Source organism: Limanda limanda, chromosome 22, assembly GCF_963576545.1.
Source record: "Limanda limanda chromosome 22, fLimLim1.1, whole genome shotgun sequence".
Lineage (NCBI taxonomy): Eukaryota > Metazoa > Chordata > Actinopteri > Pleuronectiformes > Pleuronectidae > Limanda > Limanda limanda.
Window position 1 is genome coordinate 17,049,519 of NC_083657.1, and position 23,780 is coordinate 17,073,298.

General features: G+C 41.2%; 3 protein-coding genes across 7 annotated transcripts; all 3 read right to left on the reverse strand.

Moving 5' to 3' along the window:
* Positions 1-446: 446 nt before the first annotated feature.
* On the reverse strand, positions 447-10,979 carry sf1 (splicing factor 1). Of its 3 annotated transcripts, none has more exons than XM_061095752.1 (12): positions 10,594-10,979; positions 9,902-10,030; positions 8,073-8,148; positions 5,108-5,260; positions 4,375-4,464; positions 4,100-4,283; positions 3,827-3,942; positions 3,559-3,666; positions 3,268-3,463; positions 2,927-3,176; positions 2,511-2,675; positions 447-1,763 (listed from the first exon to the last, which is right to left on the reverse strand). In XM_061095752.1, the coding sequence occupies exons 1-12, from the start codon at positions 10,850-10,852 to the stop codon at positions 1,432-1,434; spliced, it is 2,058 nt and encodes a 685-aa protein (XP_060951735.1). In that variant the 5' UTR covers positions 10,853-10,979; the 3' UTR covers positions 447-1,431. The 3 variants fall into 3 exon arrangements, with proteins under 3 accessions (XP_060951735.1, XP_060951734.1, XP_060951737.1); XM_061095751.1 differs by having other exon boundaries at positions 2,927-3,179; XM_061095754.1 differs by lacking the exons at positions 8,073-8,148; positions 10,594-10,979 and having other exon boundaries at positions 2,927-3,179; positions 9,902-9,963.
* Positions 10,980-12,981: 2,002 nt separating this feature from the next.
* LOC132995863 (RNA-binding protein 4.1-like) lies at positions 12,982-17,484 on the reverse strand. 2 transcript variants are annotated; one of them, XM_061066092.1, is made up of 3 exons: positions 17,403-17,484; positions 15,383-15,806; positions 12,982-14,231 (listed from the first exon to the last, which is right to left on the reverse strand). In XM_061066092.1, the coding sequence occupies exons 2-3, from the start codon at positions 15,786-15,788 to the stop codon at positions 13,378-13,380; spliced, it is 1,260 nt and encodes a 419-aa protein (XP_060922075.1). In that variant the 5' UTR covers positions 15,789-15,806; positions 17,403-17,484; the 3' UTR covers positions 12,982-13,377. The 2 variants fall into 2 exon arrangements, with proteins under 2 accessions (XP_060922075.1, XP_060922076.1); XM_061066093.1 differs by having other exon boundaries at positions 14,159-15,806; positions 17,403-17,461.
* A 1,621-nt stretch (positions 17,485-19,105) lies between these two features.
* Positions 19,106-23,430, reverse strand: LOC133028754 (RNA-binding protein 4.1-like). Of its 2 annotated transcripts, XM_061095780.1 has the most exons (4): positions 23,371-23,430; positions 22,050-22,479; positions 20,934-21,694; positions 19,106-20,738 (listed from the first exon to the last, which is right to left on the reverse strand). In XM_061095780.1, the coding sequence occupies exons 2-3, from the start codon at positions 22,459-22,461 to the stop codon at positions 20,949-20,951; spliced, it is 1,158 nt and encodes a 385-aa protein (XP_060951763.1). In that variant the 5' UTR covers positions 22,462-22,479; positions 23,371-23,430; the 3' UTR covers positions 19,106-20,738; positions 20,934-20,948. The 2 variants fall into 2 exon arrangements, with proteins under 2 accessions (XP_060951763.1, XP_060951762.1); XM_061095779.1 differs by having other exon boundaries at positions 19,106-21,694.
* Positions 23,431-23,780: the final 350 nt, after the last annotated feature.

The window sequence follows — 23,780 nt, forward strand, 5'->3', positions numbered from 1 at the left end:
GACGTACAGTGGTCAGAGATGTAAAAATCAAAGACTCTTCACCCCCTGTGGAGCCCTCTCCGAGAAAAGGATACGTAGAAGCACACTGGAGCCTTTAATGGCAACTGACCAAACTTCATCTGGTGAGCACGATCAAGAGATGTTATTAAAAGCCAGGAAACATTTGGACTCTCTTTAATAAATGAGTAAACTTATCACCATTACTGCTTCCATCAGGATTAGGTAAAACCAAAGACTACTGTTGATGTCAATGGATGACATGAGCAGATAATCTACCTTCTTGCACTGTGTTATAAAACACTGTGCACTTCCCTTTAAGTGACGGCTTCCTGGAGACTTGAGAAGCAGAATACCCCTCTAGACAAAAGGCTAGTTATGCAACATGTTGAAGGAGGCAGCCTAAAAGAAGATATCCCTGAAATGAGACCAGTCTGCACAAAAGGACAAAAAGGTGAAATGGATCAGTTTAATTCTAAACCAAGCAAGATTGCAACAGCTATTCATTCAGACTAGGGCCATAACACAACAGACTAATTTCCAGAAAGAGAGTAAAACTATAATTTTTCCTCTCCAATAACTCGATGGACAAAACTGATACTTTTGTCCTTGAAGAAGCAACATAAACACTGCACACAGCATCTTATCAGAGCAGAGAGATGCAGAGAAACAAGGATATATATATATATCAGATTCCCAACATTCAAGTAGTGCAGAGGGTCAGACACCAGCAGACTGCAGCACCAAAGCCCCTTTTCAAACTCAGTGTCACAACTGAGATGCAGACGATTAACAAAAGAGAAAAATAAATTTAAAAAAAAACTGGGAATTTCTGGAAATTAATCTGAGACAGTACTACAGAAAAGTTTTTCTGACAGAACTAAGATACACCTCACATCATGTTATTACAAAAATATTAATCTTATTCAACTCAAAGCCAACATAAGGAGCATGACAGGAGTACAAATGTGGTGCTTCAAATTAAACATGCAAACTGAAGTTCAATATCTTAAATCCAATGAAAGTCATGTTTTCAGGTGTAACTAACATTTGAGGCGATGAGACTATTCAGCATAAATGTTATCAAGCAGTTAATTTGGTAACCAAGTAGCAGGACAAAGTATTGTAGAACAGCAGAAGAATTGGCCAGGAGCGTCTTTTGTGTGCACACAAGAATCTTTGTATTTATGTGAATTTAAAAACAGGAAAAATAACTAAGTTACACAATTTTACAAATTGAGCTAACAGCCTTTCAGTAAATTCATAGATGTCTTCACAATATCAAGGATCAATAAAAAATAAAGCACTGGTTATATTTTTTTCTGTGAGCACACACACAGAAATGCTCTATATAACATCAGTCCATTGGATACAATAGAACAATGTGCTGCAGCGTTGAAACTCTTCCGGGAGGATGGTTCTTCTGTGGCAGGCTTAATTCTGGGGTGGTGGAGGTGGGGGGGCAGGAGGCATGCCGAATGGGGGCATGCCTGGTACCCCCATCCCCATCATGGTGACAAAGTTGGAAGGGTCCATGGGTGGTGGGGGGGGTGGTGGTGCATACATCATGCCGGTCGAGCCGGGAGGTGGCGGAGGGGGAGGAGGAGGGGCGCCAGGGGGCAACGGGGGCTGGACGCCAGGGGGGGGCGGCACCATGGATGGGGTTCCCATGGGTGGTGGGGGCTGGGCTCCCGAGGCTGCAGGCTGCTGGGGCTGCTGCCATGGAGGCAGGCTGCCAGTGCCAGGGCTGGACGTAGTGGTGGTATCTGAAGGGAGAAATAGAGGTTAACTCTTTACTGACATTGATATCGTTTATAACCCCCAAAGAACTTCTGTCAATCAGATCATCTGGCTCCAGAATCACCAGTCAGTGTGGCTGCTTCAGACATTATAAAGTCCAGAGAAGCTGATGTGAGAACACAGCAGGAGATGCTCCACAAGATTGACCCTGAGCCGGTTATGAGGTTTTTATCATGTGACCGACACACACACAAGAATAAAAACGCATTGCATTGTTGTGCATGCGCCTGAGCAGAGAATCTCCTGCTGCGTTGAACATGTGCTAAAGGCAAAACACTGGAGAAAGTCCGGACCCAAATTCGCCAGAGATCCTCCAGAGCTCATGTTCGAAACCGGCTTATGTAATGTTATGTTGTAACCAGAGTCAGATGACCTGAACTGAACACTTTTCTGATGACCAAACTGCATTTTATTCAGATTTAAAAAAATAAAAAGATAATTAGTCTTCTGACTGTATCACTGTTAAGTAATTGTATCAATCCCATTGTTAGGGCCATTTTAGCACTTCACGCTAAACACAGAACATTGTTTGCATTTCCCTGTTTAATAAAGAGTGTTTTGGCTTTTTTTTGGTGAAAACTATTATACCATATATAATAGACAAAACAATGCAACGTACATTTTGACATTAGACAGTTGAGTATACAGTATAGTGTTTATATTGATAAGTATATGACGGACAGGTTTTGTATCAAGTTTTGGTGGGTTCTTACTCTGTTGCCAGGGCAGCGGTGTACTGGTTGCCATGCTGCTGGTTGGAGGGGGAGGTGGAGCCTGCTGTTGCCACGGAGGCAGTGGACCAGAAGGCGGGGGAGGTGGCTGGTTGCTCGGGGGAGGGGGTGGAGGGGGCATCATACCCATTGGAGGAGGCAGCAGACCTATGGAGGGGTAAAAACAGTGTTGATACGGTGCCAAAGCTTGTTTGCTTTCTTGCCAGTTTGAATGATCTTCATTCATCAAGCTACATTGAGGAACTTGTAAATACATTTTAAGGATTTACAAAGCACTTGTGTAAGAGTTGTCATCACTGGATTACTCTTCTGGGCATTTCAAGACTTTCAAGGACATGGACATCTCAACGGTGATGTCTTAAAATCATTCAGCACCTGCCAACTAAAAACGCTCTTACCCATAGGGTGTCCATGAGGTCCTGGACCCTGGCCCATGGGGGGGGGCGGAGGCTGCATCCAGGGGGGAGGCAGACCGTTGGGGTTTGGGGGTAGAGGGGGACCTCCCATGTTGGGCATGGGTGGAGGGTAGTTGTGGTGTCCTCCATGCCCACTGTGTCCTCCATGTCCTCCGTGTCCACCATGTCCTCCGTGCATGCCATGGTAGTTCCTGTTCTCAGACGGGCCAGAGTTCATCCAAGGAGGCCGGTTCTGCTGCGCACACACACACAAAATCATTAGGTCACAAAATAAACGTTTCTATGGAAACCACAGCATGGAATCAAATGTGTCACAAACTTACCGGAGGTGGCTGGTTGTTGTTTTGGCCTGAGGATCGAGGCCCCCCCCCCTGGTTGTTGGAGTGTCCCCCTCCAGATGTGGGGACTGGGGCCTCCCCAAGCTCAGCCATGAGGGACAGGTACTCCTTGTCCATCCGAGCCTTGTCCTGGGCTGACTGAGGAGGCTCACCACCTGTTGCTCTGTGGGCAGCAAATGTGCTACACGAGGCAAAGCAGCAAACATAGTTACAAAAACATAACTCATAACCAAAGTGAATGTATTCTCTAGTTTTGTGGCTTGTTTAAGTGATCACCTGGTGTATTTGCAGTCAGAGGAGATATGGCCAGCTCCACCACACTTGGTACAGAGGGTGGTGTTGGTAATGCTGCGTGGCTCGGCGTTTTGCCAAGGACGAAGGATCCTAAAGAAACGGAGACAATCTTCAGTGTTCTGTAGCTTACACAGAGCAAAGTTGACTTTGCTCATAAATTAGTATTCTCCCCTACTCCCACATCCATCACCTATGATCTGAACCCTGAAATGTGCATGCGGCTCCACCACTGTGAGACATGTTCACTGACCTGTTGTCGTCTTCCCTCAGTGTGCCATTGAGTCTGGCAAGCTCCCTCAGCTGCATCTTTCGTAGGTCATTCTGATCCTCAGGTGTCTCGATGCCTTGCTTCAGGATGTTACGAATCTGTAAATTTTGCACCATTAGCATTACATATTATACATGTCATAAGGCATGTTCCATGTATAGAGATAATTTCAGAAATGTTCACACGTTTGAAGCACTGAACAAAGATGGATCATTGAAAGGGAACAAGATAATCCGCACACTGGTGTTATCTAACCTGTTCCACAGCTTTCTTGACGTTCTCCATTGTGTTTGCAGTGACCAGGGCATGCAGAGGCTCATCCTCCCCTGGGAGCATCTGTCCATCCTTTCGTCCAACCTTCCCCTCCTTTACAGAACCTTTACCACGGATCATGATCTTGGCACAGCACTCCTTCTCAATGTTCTTCAGTGTGTTACCACTGGTGAAACACGAGGGAAACTTGGTCATTAACTAGCTTGTTCATAGTATATAAAACATGCATGGTGATAGCAATATTAAGTCCAACTTACCGTGGCCCAATTAGCAGACCAACAAAGTTGATTTCTGGGTATTCGTCCTGGGGAATCATAACTTTGTCATTGACTCTTGTGGCTGGAGGTCTGCAAGAAATGGATACAAGATCAGCATATACTAAGATCACTTAAATACTTTCAGTACAGGTCACAGATAAGAGTAGGGCTGTACATTTCCCCCAAATAATGTGACTGGACACAATTTGTTCAAATACTATATTACTGTGAGGCTGTTGCATGATTTAATGCCAACAAACAGACTCGCTGTTACTTTTCTGGTACGGTGTAGAACCCAAAATGCGTCCACACACCACTCCTCCAATGCTCTGGTATCATGACTGTCTGCTCAGGACTTATTTTCTAGCCAGTATCCTCCATTTTCCTGACAGAACAATGTAACATTACTGTCTTACGTGACTGATAAATCAAGAGGGTGTACAGTAGGTCAAGCTGACAGTGATCGCCCTTTGCTGGATAAGGATAAACTACTTCAGATGGTCTGATGCTTTTCGAGACTTTAAATATTGAAGTCGAACAGGTCATACAGGTTACAGGTTTCCTCGATGTTAGTGTTCCTCAAAAGTCACTAAGCCCTAATAAACATTGATCTGATTAAAACCAGTTACTGGTTTAAAAAGGTTGTCGCCAATGGTTGTATTCTATTTAATTAAAACAGACTATTATGATAGCCGAAAGCTGAACATTTTTATAAAACACAAATAAATCTTACTTGTAGTCTGCAGGAGGCTTGAAGTCAGGGTTGAGTCCAACCATCTCAGTGATGAGGGAGTGGCGCTCTTCCTCGATCTTCTTCCTTGTGCGATACTCACGGGTGTTTAACCTCTTGCCCTCGCTGTTATATATGGGCTCTGGAGAGGGAGACCTGAAAACGGCAGACAAAAGACAGGAAATACAACATCAATACCTTTCTAGAATTGGAGCTCATCAGGTTAACCATAACACACTTCCTACAGCTAATTAAAGCTTTAGAAATTTAAATTCTTCATTAGCAATTTCTAATCAACAGGTAATGATATATCTGAGAAATTATGTTAAATTTAAATAGACTTTTCGGAAAATTGGATCTGCTGAGATAAATCTCAGAAAGAATGACTACGTGACAAAGGGCCAGTGCAGGAGCAAACTAAAAAGGAAAAGAAAATTATATGGGAACTCTGCACTGACGTTTCAAAGGCTAGAGTTCATTAATTTATACAATTCAGGGTAAAACGGGGGCAACCAAAGCTGTATAGCGGTAATTAACCCAAAACAGTGGAGGGGCATCAACCACACAGGAAAAACAAATGAATGGCCATAACTAAACCTGCATACAGGATTGTTGGCCTATAAGAAAGAAAAGCTGGAGGTAAGAAAAAGGAACCAAAGCAAAATTCGCAATCCTAAGCAGAAACGCTGTCTTTGAGAGTTGCTTGGTGTTGACGTGGCGGAAGAGGTCCGTACCTCCCCTTGGATGCTGAAAACCTGTGTTGCTGCGTTAAGGAGGCTCTGTGCTTGAAAAAGGGTTAGGTTGACGTGGGGTAATTTGGGTTAGAGAAAAGGAATTAAGATTAGATATCCACCTTTTCCTATGCTCTCCCACCTGAGAGCCACATTTGTGTCCATGTGACGTGAAGAGGGGAAAAAAACGTTTTTCCTTTTATGCTTCAAACTTCCAACGGTGACAACCTGAAACATCCCCAGTTGGTTCTGTCACATTAGATTGGGGAGTGATTTATAAGAGTGCTGCAGCTCTGCAATCGACTTTTTGGTTGCTGTGGAAATGTCTGATTATGATGAGGAACACTATGCACTGTACAGACGGCAGGGACTCTAGCTAACAAAGGTCAATGTCACACACTCATGAGAGCAAGCCACTTCCTGTGGGAACAGATCCTTATGGAAACTATGTTATAAGATTGCTATTGCGTCTCCGGCACTTAGAAGTCTGGCAGTTTTCTTCCAGACCTCAAAAGTCCAGCCTGAAAAATGGCGCACGCCCCCCACTTTCCCTTCCCCCTGCGTAGAAATGTTAAGCCCTGTTACGAGAGAACTAGTGATCAATATTGAAAAACCTATTGATAACTGATATAGCACAGTGAAGGCTAAATGTCATCACTGTGAAAAATAGATAATTTCCAATGTGCAAGTCAGGAAAAGCAAAAAAAACTTGATGGGTCTGAATTATGAACTTAAATTAATTATATTCAAAGAGCCAATTCTATTTCAACTTCAAGACTAAAAAAGATCTTGCATGTCATTAAAACAATTTAAGTAGTGTGTTGACCCAAGCCTGTTACAGAGGAAAACCTTAATACATTGTACATGTATTCATTCATAGGTTCACACAGCACTCTACATCAGACGAACAAGCAGTGGTTGGAACCTTTATGCAGTAAAAACTGGGAGGCTAAATTTGAAGCACAACTCCACTGACCTGTCGAGTTAAATATCAAATAGTCCACTATGAAAGGTGCAAATATTGAAGACTTTTTTTTTTGTCTTTACCTGAAACAAACCTAAAGTCAACTAACATTGAACTACGTAGAGTGGGTTACCCAAGCATTCATGCAGTCTACTCCTATTTGGAATAACATCGCCTGCAAAACTATTTCCACCTAATGTGTCTATCAAATACATAAGATTCAACCTTTGCTTGACGCTACACTGTGGTTTAACAAAGATCTCACCAAACTGTAAACATTTATCTGACAAATCAATAAAAGTAAGAAACCACTTAACTCAAGGTCAACTTGCTAGCTTTTGGAAGCTTTTAATTGGAGCTCACCATCTTCTTCAGGAGATGGCAGTTTCTATGATCCTCTTCCTCCTCTGAGGAAGACGAGATTTTACTAAAACCTCCCAAAAAGCCAGAAAGTTAACCCCTCATTAAGCGTTTCTTTAGGTCAACTACTTTTGCCACAGTCAATAAGAGAAATTCATGTTGAATTTTAAAATATTTCTGTTCATATAAAAGGTACTTAAAAGGCACAAGAGCTACATTTTTAACAGCAGATTATAATTCTGCCCATTTCGATTCAATATATATAGGATTAAAACTAATTTATGGGCTGAACATTTTTAGATTTTTTGGGGGTTTTGTAATTGTACACACTGCCTTGAGTAAAAAATAGACTAAATTGTCAGTTAATTAGGAACAAATAGCTGAAACTATTGCAGTTTAATGGAACAGTCTTGAAGGTTATAATGATAATGTTTTGTTGAAACAGTTACTGACGGGCTTTAACGAGAATATAATCATTCTGCGGGCTGAATATTGCGGTGCTGTTCTCGGCACAGCTGTCCAATTAGTGGCCAAATGTTGCACTTATAGTATTTTCAGAAAAATCTAAATTTTGAGTCAAGCCTTATTAAAACATTACGGACACTGATATCAGTCCCTGTATATGTAGAAAGATGTATGCTTACTAGTGAGAGAGTTATTGATAGACCTAATAAAGATGATGTAGATCAATTCTCCTCTAGCATTAGGTTTCTGCTAAGTGCATTAACTAAATATCTTAAACATCACTGCCCTTCAATTATAAGATGGCTAATTAACCTACCTTCAGGCTTATTACTATACAATTTGTGATTTAGACGAACAACCACATATATACAGAAAATCAACATTTTTCTTCCAAAAGTCAAGAAGGTAGAGAAAATGTTACTGTTCGAGGGTTTAATCGTTTTCCGACCTGTCCTCAGGGTTAACAGGGATTCCCAGGTCTCCTGTACGCAGTTTACGAGTCAGGTCTTCAATCTGCAGTTGGACTGGAAGAATTCAGGTTAGGAAAGAAAAACAAGGATGGAGAGAAATGTGGTTACCACAACAACATCAGGGAGACAACGCTCTACACATGAGAGCACTGTCCCATTTATAACTAAGGTTAAACAACAAATGGTGAGTCTGTTTAGAAAAACAAAGGGAGATCAAATGAACATCTCATAAGACTAAGGCATTTCTGAAGATATGAGGCATTTACCAAATACGTTCTAGAGGTAGATTTACATTAGCACAAACAGGACTAACCTTTTCTCAGACAATGAATCAACATGGCAACATGTCAGTAAAGGACTAGACTGTGATTCCTAAAAATGCCTTTACCATTTTAAACACCGGATGAGGTTTTTTTCCAAGGAGACGGGGCTTCAGATACTGTAGCATATTGTGTTAAGAGGCTTTGGCATTTTAAGGACACAGCTGGTCTATAAAAATAAATAAATCACTGATTGGTCTATTTGTTTTCCAAGTTTCAATAAGAAAACGGTTGATGACCGTCGCTATTGTCACTCCATTATTCTAATACTGAGGGGCTGCAGTGACGAAGAAACAATTCTTATATATTGAATGCAGTGAAAAAATAAATCAATCAGTCATCTCATGCACATCATGAAAATTGTAATGAAAATAACCCCCAAACAGAGATTAACTGATCACTGCAATGATTACTCTGGATTAAAGAGATGAATACGGGGTCTGTGAATCGTGGCTCACAGCAATTGCATCTTCAAATGTTTCCCTTGGATCATTTTAGGGGGTCTACTACATGAGCAGAGGAAATGATAAATATGACAAGGAGAGGTGGGCACAGATGAATGTTTACATACCAAGGAAGTACAACCATTACCAATGAGTGAACAACATCAATAACAAAGTCAGTTATTGACAAAAGGTTTCATTTGCTTCAGAACACCCAGCTGAGGGCCTGTGAAGACAGTGTGTTGGTGCTACACTGCTGCTGAAAGGCATATGTGGTACAAAACTGGAATCAAATGATCCCTTTTTTTTTTAACAGGCCAAACTAAGAACACAATGACAGTGTTTCCCAATTTGATATGCCCACTAAACCAACTGGTTGAATAGTTTAAACATGATGGACTGTTTTGCCATTGAAGCAGCATTGCTCACACTATGACCAATATTAACAGAAGCATACTTTGGCATGTTAGAACATTATGAGGAACTTCTCCATGCACAGGAACATTACTGATGACGTGTAAAGGGATCAGGCAAGACATTTAACAGTGACCTGCAGATCAGGACAGATATCAGCAAGCAGTGGTGTTTAATCATCTATGTCAAACTCCTCTTGCTAATGGGTTCCCGATGGTATGCAAACTGTAAGTACACCACATCAGAACCAATTTACCTACATAAAAAGAGACATAAGCTTAATTGCCACCTTACATCATCAAGTTATAATCACTGTGCATCAGAAACTATTGCTTCATCTCAACAGTTGGAGCAGAATTAGACATTTCACTTTTGGTGTAACACAGAAATGTTACGGTGATTAGATGGAAAATGTAATTCAAAGTTGCTAATGCATCTTGTTGGTGCCTTTAGAGAGCTCTAGCTGTTGGGAACGCAGCAAACAGCACAGACGTGTAACATTAACACTGGTATGCATCAAGTAAGAAAACTACAACCTCAAACAGATGCAATTGATGAGACATAACAAAAACTGCATTTTAAATCAACTCAGTGACATTTTTTAACCAGAGATAATTAATAAACATTTACCTATATATGCTCTCTCCTGATCCCGGGTCAATCCAGGTGGAATAACAGTGGGCATGCCTGGTATGACCGTCTTCTGGTCAGGCGTCTCGCTGCTCCAACGACTCTTCTTCCTGGATTTCTTACCGAAATCTACCGAGAAACGGGGGATTTAGTGCATATTGGTTGCGGCTTCGACGCACGTTACAGGATGAAAGTCAATTGAATCACCAATTGCCGTGACCTTGCAAAACAGTAGAGTTGACAAGCGATTAGAAGTAACGATCTATAAAGCTGGGCTCAACATATGCTCCTTTAAATTTGAACGTAATGGCTGAGTGGAGTCGTCAAGGATTATATTACTCATTAAACAATTAACTTACATCTCAGCACTGTGTTAACTTCCTCATGATAAAAGAAAAGTTGAACTGCAGCCATGTGGCTAACTGAGCCTTAGATTTGAGTTCAATGTGACACATGTTATCATGATAAAAACAAATCTCTAAAATCAACAAACTAACATTCATGTTGCACTTATATTCATTAACCGATTTACATTAGCATTGTAGAATCCATTTAGTGCAGGGCATGACGCGGGGCCTCTGACGTCAGGCCATGTTAGTTAGCCACATTAGCTGGCTAGCTAGCTAGCATTAACCCATGCAGCATCAAGCGCTTGTTGTGTTCGCGGGATATTGCGTTGGTCGTTCATTTACCTGGGCTTACTAGTCCGGCCCCCGGAGGTGGTTGAGGAGCCTGAGTCGAAAACCCTGCCGCCGGGCTGAACTGGTGTGGCTGTGGAAAAGTTGCGACAGGCATCGGAGGCTGGAAAGCTTGTATCGCAGGGAAGGATGCGGGCGGCCCCGGTATAGGCATCAGCCCGTTCCCCGACCCAGGCCCAGCGTCAAATCCTCGTTTAGCGCCGATACTGGGGTGCAACTTCCCTAAGGGAGTCGCATTTGCTCCCGTGGCCATATTCAAAAAGACTGCAAAGTTTCTGTAAAACGTCAGTCGACTCAGGTATAAATTGGTTTAAAGTGGGAGAATATCTGTCGGAGCATCCGCCGCAGACACCACTCACAATTCTTCAATCAAAATGGCGCCGAACAGAAAACCACAAAGGATGATCCGCTGTAGAATAAAAGCATTCCTATTGGCCAGACTACGACACTCCCCTGGATCCTCATTATTCATCTTGATTGGCGGATTCGGCCATCAACGTGATCACTGACACGTACTCGTGACGCCATATCCGGCCTGCGTTTGTCCGTGATTGACGCAACAGGAAGAACCATGGGAAGAACAAAGAAAATAATCCACGTCACAAATCAAAATCTGCGACTGCTTAAAATCTCCAAGAAAAGCTTTATTTACAATGAAGAAGTGTAATTATAATTGTCATTAACAAACAAAAGAAGGTTGATTTCTTTTTTTATTTTGATAAAATTAACTTCCTTTAAAATATATAATGACTGTAGATGTTTTGTTTTTACCAGTGTTTGGAGTTGGATCTTTTTTATTTAAAGATTTGAAATTGTATAGTCAATAATTACTGCTCAATCAACTGAACACTAAATAAAATAAAATTAACACGGTTTTAATAACAAGAACTGTAACTAAATCTAACTGAGATACTTTTCAATGAGAACATAATAATACATCATATTTATATAGGGCTTTTCAAAGCTCTCAAAGCCGTACACAACTTTTGTTGTAACTTCACCTTTTTCTTTACCATAAATGCTGCCACCTTTAACTGATATTTACTACATATCTTGTGCATGTACATTACATTTCTTTCCATGATGTACTTTTTGCATTCTCAATCCATTTTTTTCCCATTTGCACAACTCTCATCCTATCCACTGTGTCCTTTGACAGCATACTGTGTTTTTCTATGTTTTGATTTCTCAATATGTTGTGTACACATGTTCTGTATAGTTATTGTTTACACCAGCTCAGAGAGAAATGGAATTATATTATTTTGGCTTATCTGGTCAAAATAATCTTTTAACATTAAAAAGAAACCAATGTCTGTACAATGTCAGAGAGCGTTTACAAAATACAATTTTGGAGAATGGGATTTAACCAAACAACGATATCTGCCCGTAGGAGTGCCTAGTTGCAGGCTGTGGCTTGGGGGGGTGCAGCGGTCGTCCTCTAACCAGAAGGTGGGCATGTCTGCAGATGGAAGATGTTGATTCAATCAGCTGAATCAGAACTGTGGCATTGTACTTAAAAGTTAAAAGAGCAGAAAGCAGATCATTTAGAGTTCAAAAAGTGTCATGTGGAGATTGAATATCCCTGTAAGAGAACACACAACTACATGTTTATTATTATTATTATGATCCTTACACACATGCTAACTTTACTTCATATAATCTGACACCAACTAAATGTCCCCTGCTTGTGGTTGCTAATCTTCCAATTTTAACTTTCTGTATCGAAATTCCAACTGATGAGCATTAGTAACATGGATCAGCATACCGGATTATTCAGTACAACACACATACAACTGACAGTCTTTAAACAGATTTTAATTTTGACCTTATAGTTAGAAATCAAGACAGACATCACAAGCAACTGAGGTCATTTTCTCATGGAACTAAAACATATGTTTAAAGCGTGAAGCCTCATATTTATCACAGCACTGAAAATAAATTGAAAACAAGTAATGTGACTACTAAAAAACAAGACCACAATGCAGCTTGGAAAGTTCTTCAACATAATTTCACAAATAGGTTTCATATTACCCAACTATAAAAGTATAATAATTTTTCATTTTGTGCAGGTCTATATTTGTGCAGGTTTGACAGTTAACCCCCACCCCTCCCATTGAACAATGTAGGTGATGAGGCATAAGGTATTGAGATTTATTTTGCCATTGCTTTATATATGCATTAACAATGTAAACTTACATCAATACAAATGAGTAGACAGAAATACACAAGGTGCTGCTGAAAATAATTCATAACATTTTATAAACATAACCCTAAGACTCACCTCTAAAACATGCACCATGCATTAATTTGATGTGTTTTATTAAATGAATGAATCATAAATATTGTAATGTAGCTACTATCTGGGGGGGGGGGGGGGGTTGCTCTTACAGTAATACAAATGGATGGATCAACCAGGTTGTAGAAAAACTCAGTCTCTGCACCTTCACATTAAACTACGCCATTTCAGAACTGCACCAATATCACAACATGTAAATAGGAAGATCAACGGACGTCAACTGAGCATTAGCTGCTGAGCATTTTGTAGTATAAGCTGGAATGAGATCACAGCATAATGTGAGAGCATTCAACCATATCCACTGAATTCTAGCTGTTGGAAAATTGGAAAGCTTTATTGTCACCTTGTCCACACTACCAACACGTGTCAAATATGCAGGGCTGACTTTCACCCCGATATTACCAATGAGACACAGTGTCACATTTAATTTTTAGTAATTCCAATTGCACTTGGGCTATCCTATCTTGCTGTATGGGACACGATTAGTATGCATATCTTGTCCGCTCAGCACCGGGATCCCGAGGATGTTCATAGGCAGTGCTTCTTGGGAGGGTCAGCACCGGGGAAAGGCGCGAACGATCAAATGCGTATCCATCTGCCTCAGCAGGGACTCTCCGTATCGGACTCCGGTCACGTGCATAGTATGAGGAGACTGGGGCTGGTGGAGGAGGGAGGGGAGGGCACTCGTATGGGTCAAGGCTAGAGGGGGGCAGACGTTCCCGAATAATAGCTATGGAGGCGGTTGATGGAGCAGGCAAGGGGACGGCGCCGCGTTCCTCGAAATAACTGCCTCCGTAAGAATTGGCCCTGTACTTTTCATAGTAGTCCACAAGACCGTACGGATCCCTTTCCTCGTAAGGCGACCGTCGCATCGGGTAGGCTGGTACCGCGCCGTAGAGTGAGCCGTTGCCCCTGTATGCCGCCTCGCTGTCATACATCCGGGCCATGCTATGATCAGCACCAGCGCTTATGCCATAACCTGGGTGCGGCCCGTATCTCATTGCACTCTCGTAGCCTGCACCCCTTCTGTACCCCGCCATGCTGCTGTGACCAGAACCCCGTGAAAACACATGTACAGGAGCATAGCCGGCACCATAATCGGGATCACCAGTGAAGTCTGGATGATAACCACTGTCGTGACCACGCCCGCCAAATCTCGAGGCATCGTATCCATCAGACTCTGGCTCTGAACCGTTTTTGAGGAGGCCATTTTGGTCTAGAGGGCACTCTTTGGACCAGTGGCCTTCCTGCCCGCAACGATAACAACCCGATCTGTCTCCCATTCCCGGCGCAGTACGCAGGCGGCTAGTCGAAAGCTTCACGCTCATCAGTTTGCCTTAAAAAGAAAAGACTCAATAAGGACTTATGCCTGCATTTATTCCAAATAATATATTTGACATTTCTTGTCTGGTATACAAAGGTCCCATAATCCATCAGTCTAGGACTATACGCTAATGTAACAATAAAACATGACCTATGATTGGTGAATTAGACAGTCCAGTTATTAAAGCTGAAATCCGTAACGTTTCAAATTTTATTTGCATCCCGCAGTTAAAAAATGGTATCTTCATGCATGTTCATTCATTAACAAGAACTGACCAAACCCTTTGAAATGATCTGCATTGTGAACTCATTTACAATGAACCAACACAATCTATTTGAAATAAAATGATCTAAGCTGGTTGCTGCCAAAGGACGATCAACCAGTTATTAAATTCAAAGTTCACTCCCCTTTTCTCCAGCACTGGGAATGTTTAATGGATGTGTTCAATAAAGACAAACAAATAAAAAAGATTAGAATTGTTGTTATTAGCTTTAGCTCTTTGTGTTTCTCTTTACTCAGTAACTCAGATGATATCAGATTTTATGATTAATGCAGAAAATCTTTCTTGCCATAGTACACCAAAATCGTCTGAATTATCAAAGTAGAGTGCCAGTAAGCTTGAAATCCGAACTTCCTCATGATAACATTTTAATAAGTTGACAGTTTGTCAGCTCAAATGCTAATTTCTGCATCTGCGTGACTCAGAAATAATCATTTGAGCCATGATCTGTCCACATTTCAGAGAGCACCGAATCAATGACCGCACCGAAGAACACGTGCATGCTGACCATATGAAATATTGACAGTTTTGGTGCACATCCTGTTCTTACTGGATTCAGCTGTGCTTTGTTTTATTAAAAGACAGAGATGGTTTGTTCCTTCTAGTATAAAACTTACCGGTGGGGAAAATCATAAATTGCAGTGCCTATTTGTGTTTATCTACAATGTACTAAACAGACGGATATTACCAACAAAATTACGGATACCAGCTTTAAAATGAGAAGTATTTGGGTCAGCATTACCAATATCCCTTCATCTTTCTCTTTGTACTCACCTGCAGCACATCGACAACTTACCTGTCAATTCACAAGAACAGAATTAAATATTCTTCATACTATGTGATAAAGGGAAAGGTCCCCATTAAGCCCAGCCCAAGAGTTCACCTTTAAAAGCCGTGTTGTCTAAATGATTAATGGCCTCCATGGCATCCTCCATTTGCTCCATGTGAACAAAGGCATAGTTTTTTACTATGTCACACTCCACCACGGAACCAAACTCTTCAAACTTAGCCCTCAGCTCCTGGTTGGTGCAACCGATGTTGCCAACATGTAGCTTGGTGGATCCTTTTATATTGCCACGGCTCAACTCTACATTCATGGGCTGGCCATTTAGCTCATAATGGTGGAGGTTGCGGATGGCCTCTTCTGCCTCCGATTTGTTATCCATGTGCACGAAGCCAAAGTTCTTGACGATGGTACATTCCGAAATCTTGCCGTACTGGGAGAAGAGAGAACGTAGCTCATCTGATGTAGTGTCAGCGGACAAGTTCCCAATGAATATTTTAACCATTTTGGAGCTGCCAGGTCCCTAAGGAAGGAAAGGAAATCAAGATTATTGGTACCACAATTCTGCTGATGCAATCAAGAGATAGATCAGTTAATTTAGGCCTAAAATATTAATACTGATGTATTAAAAGTTTTTACCTTGATTAACATGCATTCATGAACGATTCTGCAAATTGTAATGAGACGATCACAACCATAATATGTTTTGCAATGTAATGAAACCTGCTAACAGTGACAATATCCACAGTCATTTATATTTTGTGGGAGAAAAAAAACAACACTCTTAACAGAATCATAGATAATTTGACTTAAGGTTTAATATCTATGTGACAAGCTCTGTCTTACAATAATACAACAGGATGCCATATGTGTATGTTAAGTTAATAAAAATAAAGAGAATTTGGAGAGGTGTGCACATGAATTGAGAGAACAATTAAAAAAGTGATGCATGCTCAAACAAATGTTCAAAGTTGAACATTTACTGTGTTTGAAGCCAGTGTTATCTACACATACATATAGTTCACAAGTGTAATTTCCAATATTCCATACCCCACTTGTATAACTTGTTTGCAATTGGTTATAAACCAGGTATAGATAATTTAAATAAACAAACATATTTGGATATAACTGTATTGTACCTGCATTCCTCCTCCTGCTAAACTGGGTTTACCTGTACACACATCTAGCAGCTCCAAATAACTGGAGCATATGAGCCAACGGTGAATATTATAAAATGTGTAGCTGATTTGGATCTGACTGACACTGGTTAGCATGGATGGAGACTAGTGGTTCATTTATTCCTGTACCTTAAATGCAAAGGCAACAACTTTTTAACAACAAATCCTCACTTGTCTTTGGCCTCAAACTGACGAATCTGCAGACGTGTGCTGCTTTGTTGAAAATTAGATTAGATTAAACTTTATTGTCATTGCACAGTACAAGTACTTATACAACGAAATGCAGTTAAGCGTCTAACCAGAAGTGCAAAAAAAAGGGAGTAAAAGTGCAGAGTATTGTGCATATTAAAGTGAAAATGTAAATAAATAGGATCTGTACAGTAAGAAATTTAAATAGAATATTACAGTATTAACAGGAATTGTAAGATATAAGGACGATGAATACACTATGAGCAGGATAAAAATATAAATATATATAGATATGAATACACTATAGGCGGGGTAACACAACAATTGTGCATATGTCCCTAGTGTCATGTGTAGAGCCACATACGCGTTAACCCCATAGACTGTAGGGTTGACCACAGTATCTGTGATCACTGTACACAGACGATCACGCACCCATCGCCCGCACGTTGTCCATTCACAGGACGAGCAGCTGGCTTCCATTAGCAGCATCGAGCTAACCAAGTCGGTTCACTTCGCACATTTGGCGCAGAAGTCTACATCCCTGCTTCACTCGGCGATCTAGTTACGTAACACGCTCCCCCACGTTTAATATGCTGCACATCCATTGTACATCTCTGCGTTAGCTTAGCACGTATGAATGAAAGAGGCCCAGTTCATTCTACATACCCTTCCAAACTATAACGGTCCGGCTAACTCTCGTAGCAAAGCTAGCTTTTTGCGTTGCATTCATTTCGCGGTGCCATATTTCTTACCTTCAGCTGCTGCACTGTGTTTGGACCCTCGCAGGATGAAATGGCGGCTGCTGCTTCACCCAGTGACGAAGGCTGCGTTACATTAGCGGCTCGTGACCAGGCAGACACACAGTGCTACACACGGCGCTGAAGCTAACTGTTAGCTCCTCTGCGGAGGAAGCGCATCCTGTTGCCTGCAGAGCCATGGTCACGTACCTTCAGTGTTACTACTTTGTAATAACTGGTTGTAAGAAATAAAACGCCTTTGAAGAAGAACCAGTTGTTTCTATAGAGGGCAGATTTAAATATGATTCGTACGGTCATGGAAAGCCTGGAAAAGTCATGGAATTTTAAAATGTGTTTTTCCAAGCCTGGAAAAGTCATGGAAAAAAAATATCTCCCAAAAGTTTTGGAAAAGTCATGGGAATTTGTTATATTCATATTTTCATGTCGTTCATTTTAGGGATGGGCATAATTAATAGACGATCGATTAAGACAATTTAATCGAATGCCCATCCCCAGTTCATTTACGCTGAGTTTTAAATAATTCATATGCTTTTAAAGAAATACGCTCAAAATATAGGCAGGCATACTTGGGTTTGTGTCATTTAAGGTATACTGTATGCCTTGGAATTCTCATTGTTAGTTTGAATACTACATTTTGTCACTTTTTCGTGTATACATCGAGATTTCACAAAATGTTCGGTCATGGAAATTTGGTTTAAAGTTATTGAAAAGTCATGGAAAACAGAGATACAGAGATACATTTTTATTTAACCATTGGTCAAAATGTGTATGAACCCTGTTTATATTCCACATGTCAACAAATCCTCATTCTTGTTACTACCTGGAGTGAGTGTGACATAGTTACATGGAGTTTGTTATTTTGGGCAGATTATCAGTCACATCTGCAATTATTCAGGGAATGTGCCAGTAATACCTGTGATTGCTTGAAATTAAGTTTAGATTCTTGCCCTCATGTCTATTGTTTAGTTATAGCCTTAGATGTATTTACGGGATATAAAACAAATAAGTCTGAAAAGTGTATCTTTTACGATGTTTTCTTCCTTTCGCAGACAATTGTGACCAGTGGCTTGCGGCTGATTAGACGGTACTTTGTGGAGTTAGTTGTCTTTTCGTTTGTTGTTTTGGCCTGGGCTCCCCCTTGGTAAGAAATGTTTCAGTTTACTGTCCAGTTCACTTGTGTATATAATAAATTCACACTTTATTGCATAAATTAGTGTTTTGGTTCTGGTTTTGGGGGACCAGGAAGGAAAACATTTTTGTATACTTTGATGCTGCGCTCCTACCCTAGGTGGGAGCATAACAAGCATATTAGTTATTAATGTATATGCTCTGGGTATTACTTTCGATGGTTTGAAGCAATATTCCATGTGGTTAACACTGAAAACCCACATCAGAGCACTACTGCTTGTGGCATCATTTTTAATGACTTACATTAATGTCAGCAAACATGGGTTTCAACTTGAGTATCATTTGATTACTAAAAATGATAGTGAATTGTAATATTGAAATTGTGAAACAAACACATCCACATTTCCCATGGAGTTGAATTTAACACAGAGAAAATTAAGTTGTAAAACTTTGATCTTCATGACAAAAAACTCCAAATGAGAAAATGTGCAAGAGCACTCCGGCTTCACCTACAACCAAAGTTAGACAAGACAACTCCAAACAGGGTTTCAAAAACACAAAAACAAAAATGTCAAGACCAAAATTATTTTGGCTTTATTAAAAATCATACTCATTTTTTTTTGTGTATGCTGGTACTTCCACAGCTAGTAAGAAAAATACAAACTCCAAAAGCCATCTATATTCAAAACTTACAAAGGCACCCTTAACAAAGAAAGTACCTCATGACTTGTACAGCCCAAGCCCTGCCTCACATTTCTGTATCCGCTTTAGCTGTAATACAACACACATCCACCCCACACTGAAACCCTACCTTTGATGGGTTGTGTATTATTTTCAGTGGGTAGAAAACTGTTATTTTGATGCACAATGCCTACAGCCAATATTCTGGTTTTGGTGTCACCATTTTTTATTTCTTTTGTATATATATATATATTTTATGAACACATTGCAACTCTGAAAAAATGAGAGGCTGGAATGTTTGAGATTATTTTTTCTTACCTTCGATTTGTTCTCTCAGCACCTCTCCCAAATAATCACAATGCTATTATGTTTCCTAAATGAACACAAAGCCAGGTCAGTTACATGGATATGGATTCAATGATCTGTTGTCTTCTTCAGTGTGAATCACTGTCCATTCATTTTCTACAGAGTTTGGTTGTACACCCCAAACCAGGGAGATTTCAGTGTTTCTCCCTCTCAGGGGAAAACTACTGGTTTTAGCTGTCAGAGAGTACGAACCAGATTAAGATTATTCTATACAAATTTTCCTCTTTATCCACATCCATATAATTGACTTGGATCAAATGAGATGTGTGCTGAGGGGTAAGATAAGGCTAAACTGCACCACAAGCAAATGATACATAATACTACATGGGTTAACCTGATTCCCAATTGGAAAATAAAGTAAAATGTTTACATATTAAAAAAGGAACAAAAGCACTTCAGCTGGATTTATAGTCAATGCAAAGAGTTTAAAGGACTTCAATGTTTCTACTTACTGAATAAAGAGACTTCTTCCACGGGATTGCTGTGTTTATGTTCATTCATCTTTACAGAGCGTCCATCTTTAACTTCCATATTGTTGTCTTCCCCATCTACAAACTCCAACAGAATCAGCAAGATGTGGGGAAAAACTCAATCCCACAGCCAATCGCAATTCTTGCTGATCCCACATGGTTTCTTCAACCCTGCTGTATTTTACTTTTCAGGTTATTCATACCAACTATAGTGTAGCCAATAGTGTAATCTTAGAGCCTATGTGTATGGCACAGCTTCTTTACATAGGAGGTATAAATCCAGCTTTCTTTAAGTGATAAACAAAATCCAAGCAATACACATTTGCTCAATTAAACAATTTGCAATACGTGAGGAACAAACACGGTTAAGAAAAAAAATACAAGGCTAAAAACTGAGCTGAAAAAACTGCAGAACAAGTGAAAAAAATATTGTTTTATACAACATAAATGTTTAACAGTGCAGTTTTCTAATCACCATCATCCTTATTGAAAACAGAATATTTGAATGTGACTGAAAGGACAATTCATCTGCAGGCAACTGGCTTCTCAGGTGCCCTGAAGATGCCAACACAATTTCCAAACTTTCCGCATCTCATATGCTTAGCCGCACATTGCGCAGAAAGATGGAATCGTGTAGATCGAAGATATGACGGCAAAGGAAAAGTCCCGCAGTTCACATATAGACCTACAAAGAGAGCAAAGCAATCCCCTTTCAGAAAGGGGGTTTAATCCCTAAATATTTGCAGCACAGCTTCAAAGTGTTCAGCCTCAAAACAAATTAGCCAGATCCCAGTGCACACCGAGCAGAAATGTTTTTACATTAAAATGTCCCCTTATCATTAAATCAAATAATCTGTCATGGATGTTTGCCATTGCTCACCTTGGCACCGTGGTTTTAGTAAGGCGCGTAACGTGGCGCATAATGATCCTTGGGCCGCGGAGCAGCGTAGGGGCTCCTGGATGACACCGGTGACAGCCGTGTTCGCTCATAGGTGTAGCCGGCCGAAGAGACGGGTACTCGTCCGATCGGGTTGCGGTCTTGTGCATAGTAAGCGGCAGCTGAAGCGGCCGCTACAGGTGGAGGCGGTGGCCGACGGTCGTACAGATCGACACCGGAGGAGAGCTTTGAAAGGGAGGAAGGGGGGGGTGGGGGTGGGGGGAGATAAGACATGCGACGATCCTCGAAATAGCTTGAGCCATAAGGCCGAGCTCTGTACTTCTCATAATAGTCAACACTGCTATAAAGACGGTCACGATCATAAGGTGATGACCTGTCAGCATAGGAGGCTGCTGGTCGGCCTCCATATCTATCCCCCAGCTCAGAGCCGTAGCCACTGAGCCTACGAGGGGGTGGAGGGATCCCACCCGCATAACTACCCTGACTATACGCAGAGGCACCCATGTAATCAGCTCCTGGAGGTGGGGCCATTCCGTAGCTTCCCCTGCCATAACCTGGGGGACCGCGTGGGGGGGCCCGGCCGCTGTCACCTCTCTCGTCATCACCGTGGCTATCGCTCCGACCGTTTGGACAGTCTTTCGACCAGTGACCATGTTTCCCGCAGACATAGCAGCCGGTATGTTCTCCCATTCCCGGGGCAGTGCGAAGCCGACTGGTGGACAGCTGTACGCTCATCAGCTTGCCTTGTAGGGAGAGAGAAGAAACGCATGAGACCGTAGGATTCTGATACGAAAAGGCTCTTACCGTCTATAAAACACGTTAAATTCATTTGACCGGCAATCCCTGGGCGAAGCGAAATAACTTTCAGTGCCATGTGCAATTGATTATATTCACCAGTCACTGGTGCCAAAGTTACAAGAGATTACTTTCAGTCCACCTGCAATGAAGGCAAAGTTTATCCAAACTTTCTCTTTCTGTGTAAATGAAATGAGCTAGAGGATTTTACACGGCCTGAGAGCTCTACAGCGACAGAACAGCATCCAAATTTGAATCTACAGACAGTAAAGACAACAAATGATCCGCTGCCCGAGAGTTCACCTTTAAAGGCTGTGTTGTCCATCTTACTGATGGCATCCATGGCATCCTCCACTCGCTCCATGTGAATAAATGCATAGTCCTTCACTATGTCACATTCCACCACTGAGCCAAAATCTTCAAACTTTGCCCGCAGAACATCACAAGTGATTCCTTCGCCGAGGTTACTGACGTGCAGCTTGGTGGTGGACTTGGGCCTCCCTTTGCTCATCTCCACGTTCATGCGCCAGCCATGTAACTGGTGCTGGTGGAGGTTCTGAATGGCCACCTCTGCTTCCGAGATGTTGTTCATATGAACGAACCCATAGTTCTTGACGATGTCACATTCCGCAACTTTGCCGTACTTTTCGAAGAGTTCGCGCAGCTCCTCGGGTGAGGTGTTGCAGGCAAGATTGCCGATAAAAATCTTCACCATGATGAAGTTCGGTGTGTCCTGGTGGATTTAAAATGATATGTCAGGCACAAGAGAATAACCACAACCATAAATTAGTGATTACGTTGAAGGGATGTGAAGGTCTGTCAGTTAGTGCTAAACAATTAATAATACTCAACTACAAGCTTCATTAGGTACTGTATCTTAAAAATAATACAGTTAAACACAACAATCTTGCAAGAGCTCCTCCCACTGCTGGTGTTCCATTGTACAGTTTCCATACTGCATGTTCATTTTGGATTGTGTACCTTATGGGGCTGGTGACCGCCAGACCAAAATATATAGTTGCTGTTATTACACCTTCCTTAATAGAGAAAACTGGATTGGAAGATATGCAATGCACTTTTTCGACCATAACATTACTCACATTAGAGGCAGAATTGATAGGAAGGCTGTTTCCTTAGATTTCATATGTTTTGCTTGTTAACTGAGATAAGCTAAGTGCTGTCCATTCGTATGCAACTTCATAACATGTATTTTTACTTTGGCTATGTACGTCATTATCTCTGACGTTAGCTAGCGTAGCGTAAACATGGCTAAGCTAGCGACCTGTACCAGCCAACTTAGCCATATTGTGCGCTGTTGAGTGTTTTCGTTGTGTTAAACATAACTTAGAAAAATAAACTCGTCTGATCTCGCTGTTCGATAAATTCAGTAAACAGTGCTCACTGCGTCAGTATGTCAGTGTAATGGCGCTCTGATGGAGACGCATGTATCCAGGAAGCTACTGCGTTAGCTAGCTTGCTAACAAGTTACGGGCGAACATCCGCCCTCCAGCTAAGCCCATATGTTTACCGAGAACATCTATAACAACGTCACAGTGAACGTCACATATATCAACTTCCTCGAGTATATCTAACCGTTTTTAATAAGCATAAATCTCTATCTCACCAGTAAACCGACGTAGGCCTCGACACAAATGAATGGAAAGTGAAATGGCGTTGCTGCCGGTTCTTCTTCCCTTTTTTCTAGATTCATGCTGTAGGCAACCAGCGTCAAGGTCCTCTACCGCCACCTAGTGTGTTGGGGTCAATCAGCTCCTCCACAATGACAAATAATGAAAACTTTTCAAATTTAGCCCACAAACAATTTGATAGATAGATAGATAGATAGATAGATAGATAGATAGATAGATAGATAGATAGATAGATAGATAGATAGATAGATAGATAGATAGATAGATAGATAGATAGATAGATAGATAGATAGATAGATAGATAGATAGATAGATAGATAGATGGATGGATGGATGGATGGATGGACGGACGGACGGACGGACGGACGGACGGACGGACGGACGG

What these genes read in the sequence shown, in the direction of transcription:
- sf1 (XM_061095751.1), bottom strand. Translation starts at nt 10,852, where the DNA reads ATGGCCACGGGAGCAAATGCGACTCCCTTAGGGAAGTTGCACCCCAGT. An exon ending in GGTCTGCTAATTGGGCCACG is followed by an intron (nt 4,284 to 4,374) that starts GTAAGTTGGACT and finishes GTGTTTCACCAG; the next exon opens with TGGTAACACACTGAAGAACA. An exon ending in TCAAGAAAGCTGTGGAACAG is followed by an intron (nt 3,943 to 4,099) that starts GTTAGATAACAC and finishes CAAAATTTACAG; the next exon opens with ATTCGTAACATCCTGAAGCA.
- LOC132995863 (XM_061066092.1), bottom strand. Translation starts at nt 15,788, where the DNA reads ATGGTTAAAATATTCATTGGGAACTTGTCCGCTGACACTACATCAGAT. An exon ending in AGACAACACGGCTTTTAAAG is followed by an intron (nt 14,232 to 15,382) that starts GTGAACTCTTGG and finishes TTTCTTTTTAAG; the next exon opens with GCAAACTGATGAGCGTGAAG.
- LOC133028754 (XM_061095780.1), bottom strand. Translation starts at nt 22,461, where the DNA reads ATGGTGAAGATTTTTATCGGCAATCTTGCCTGCAACACCTCACCCGAG. An exon ending in GGACAACACAGCCTTTAAAG is followed by an intron (nt 21,695 to 22,049) that starts GTGAACTCTCGG and finishes TCTCCCTACAAG; the next exon opens with GCAAGCTGATGAGCGTACAG.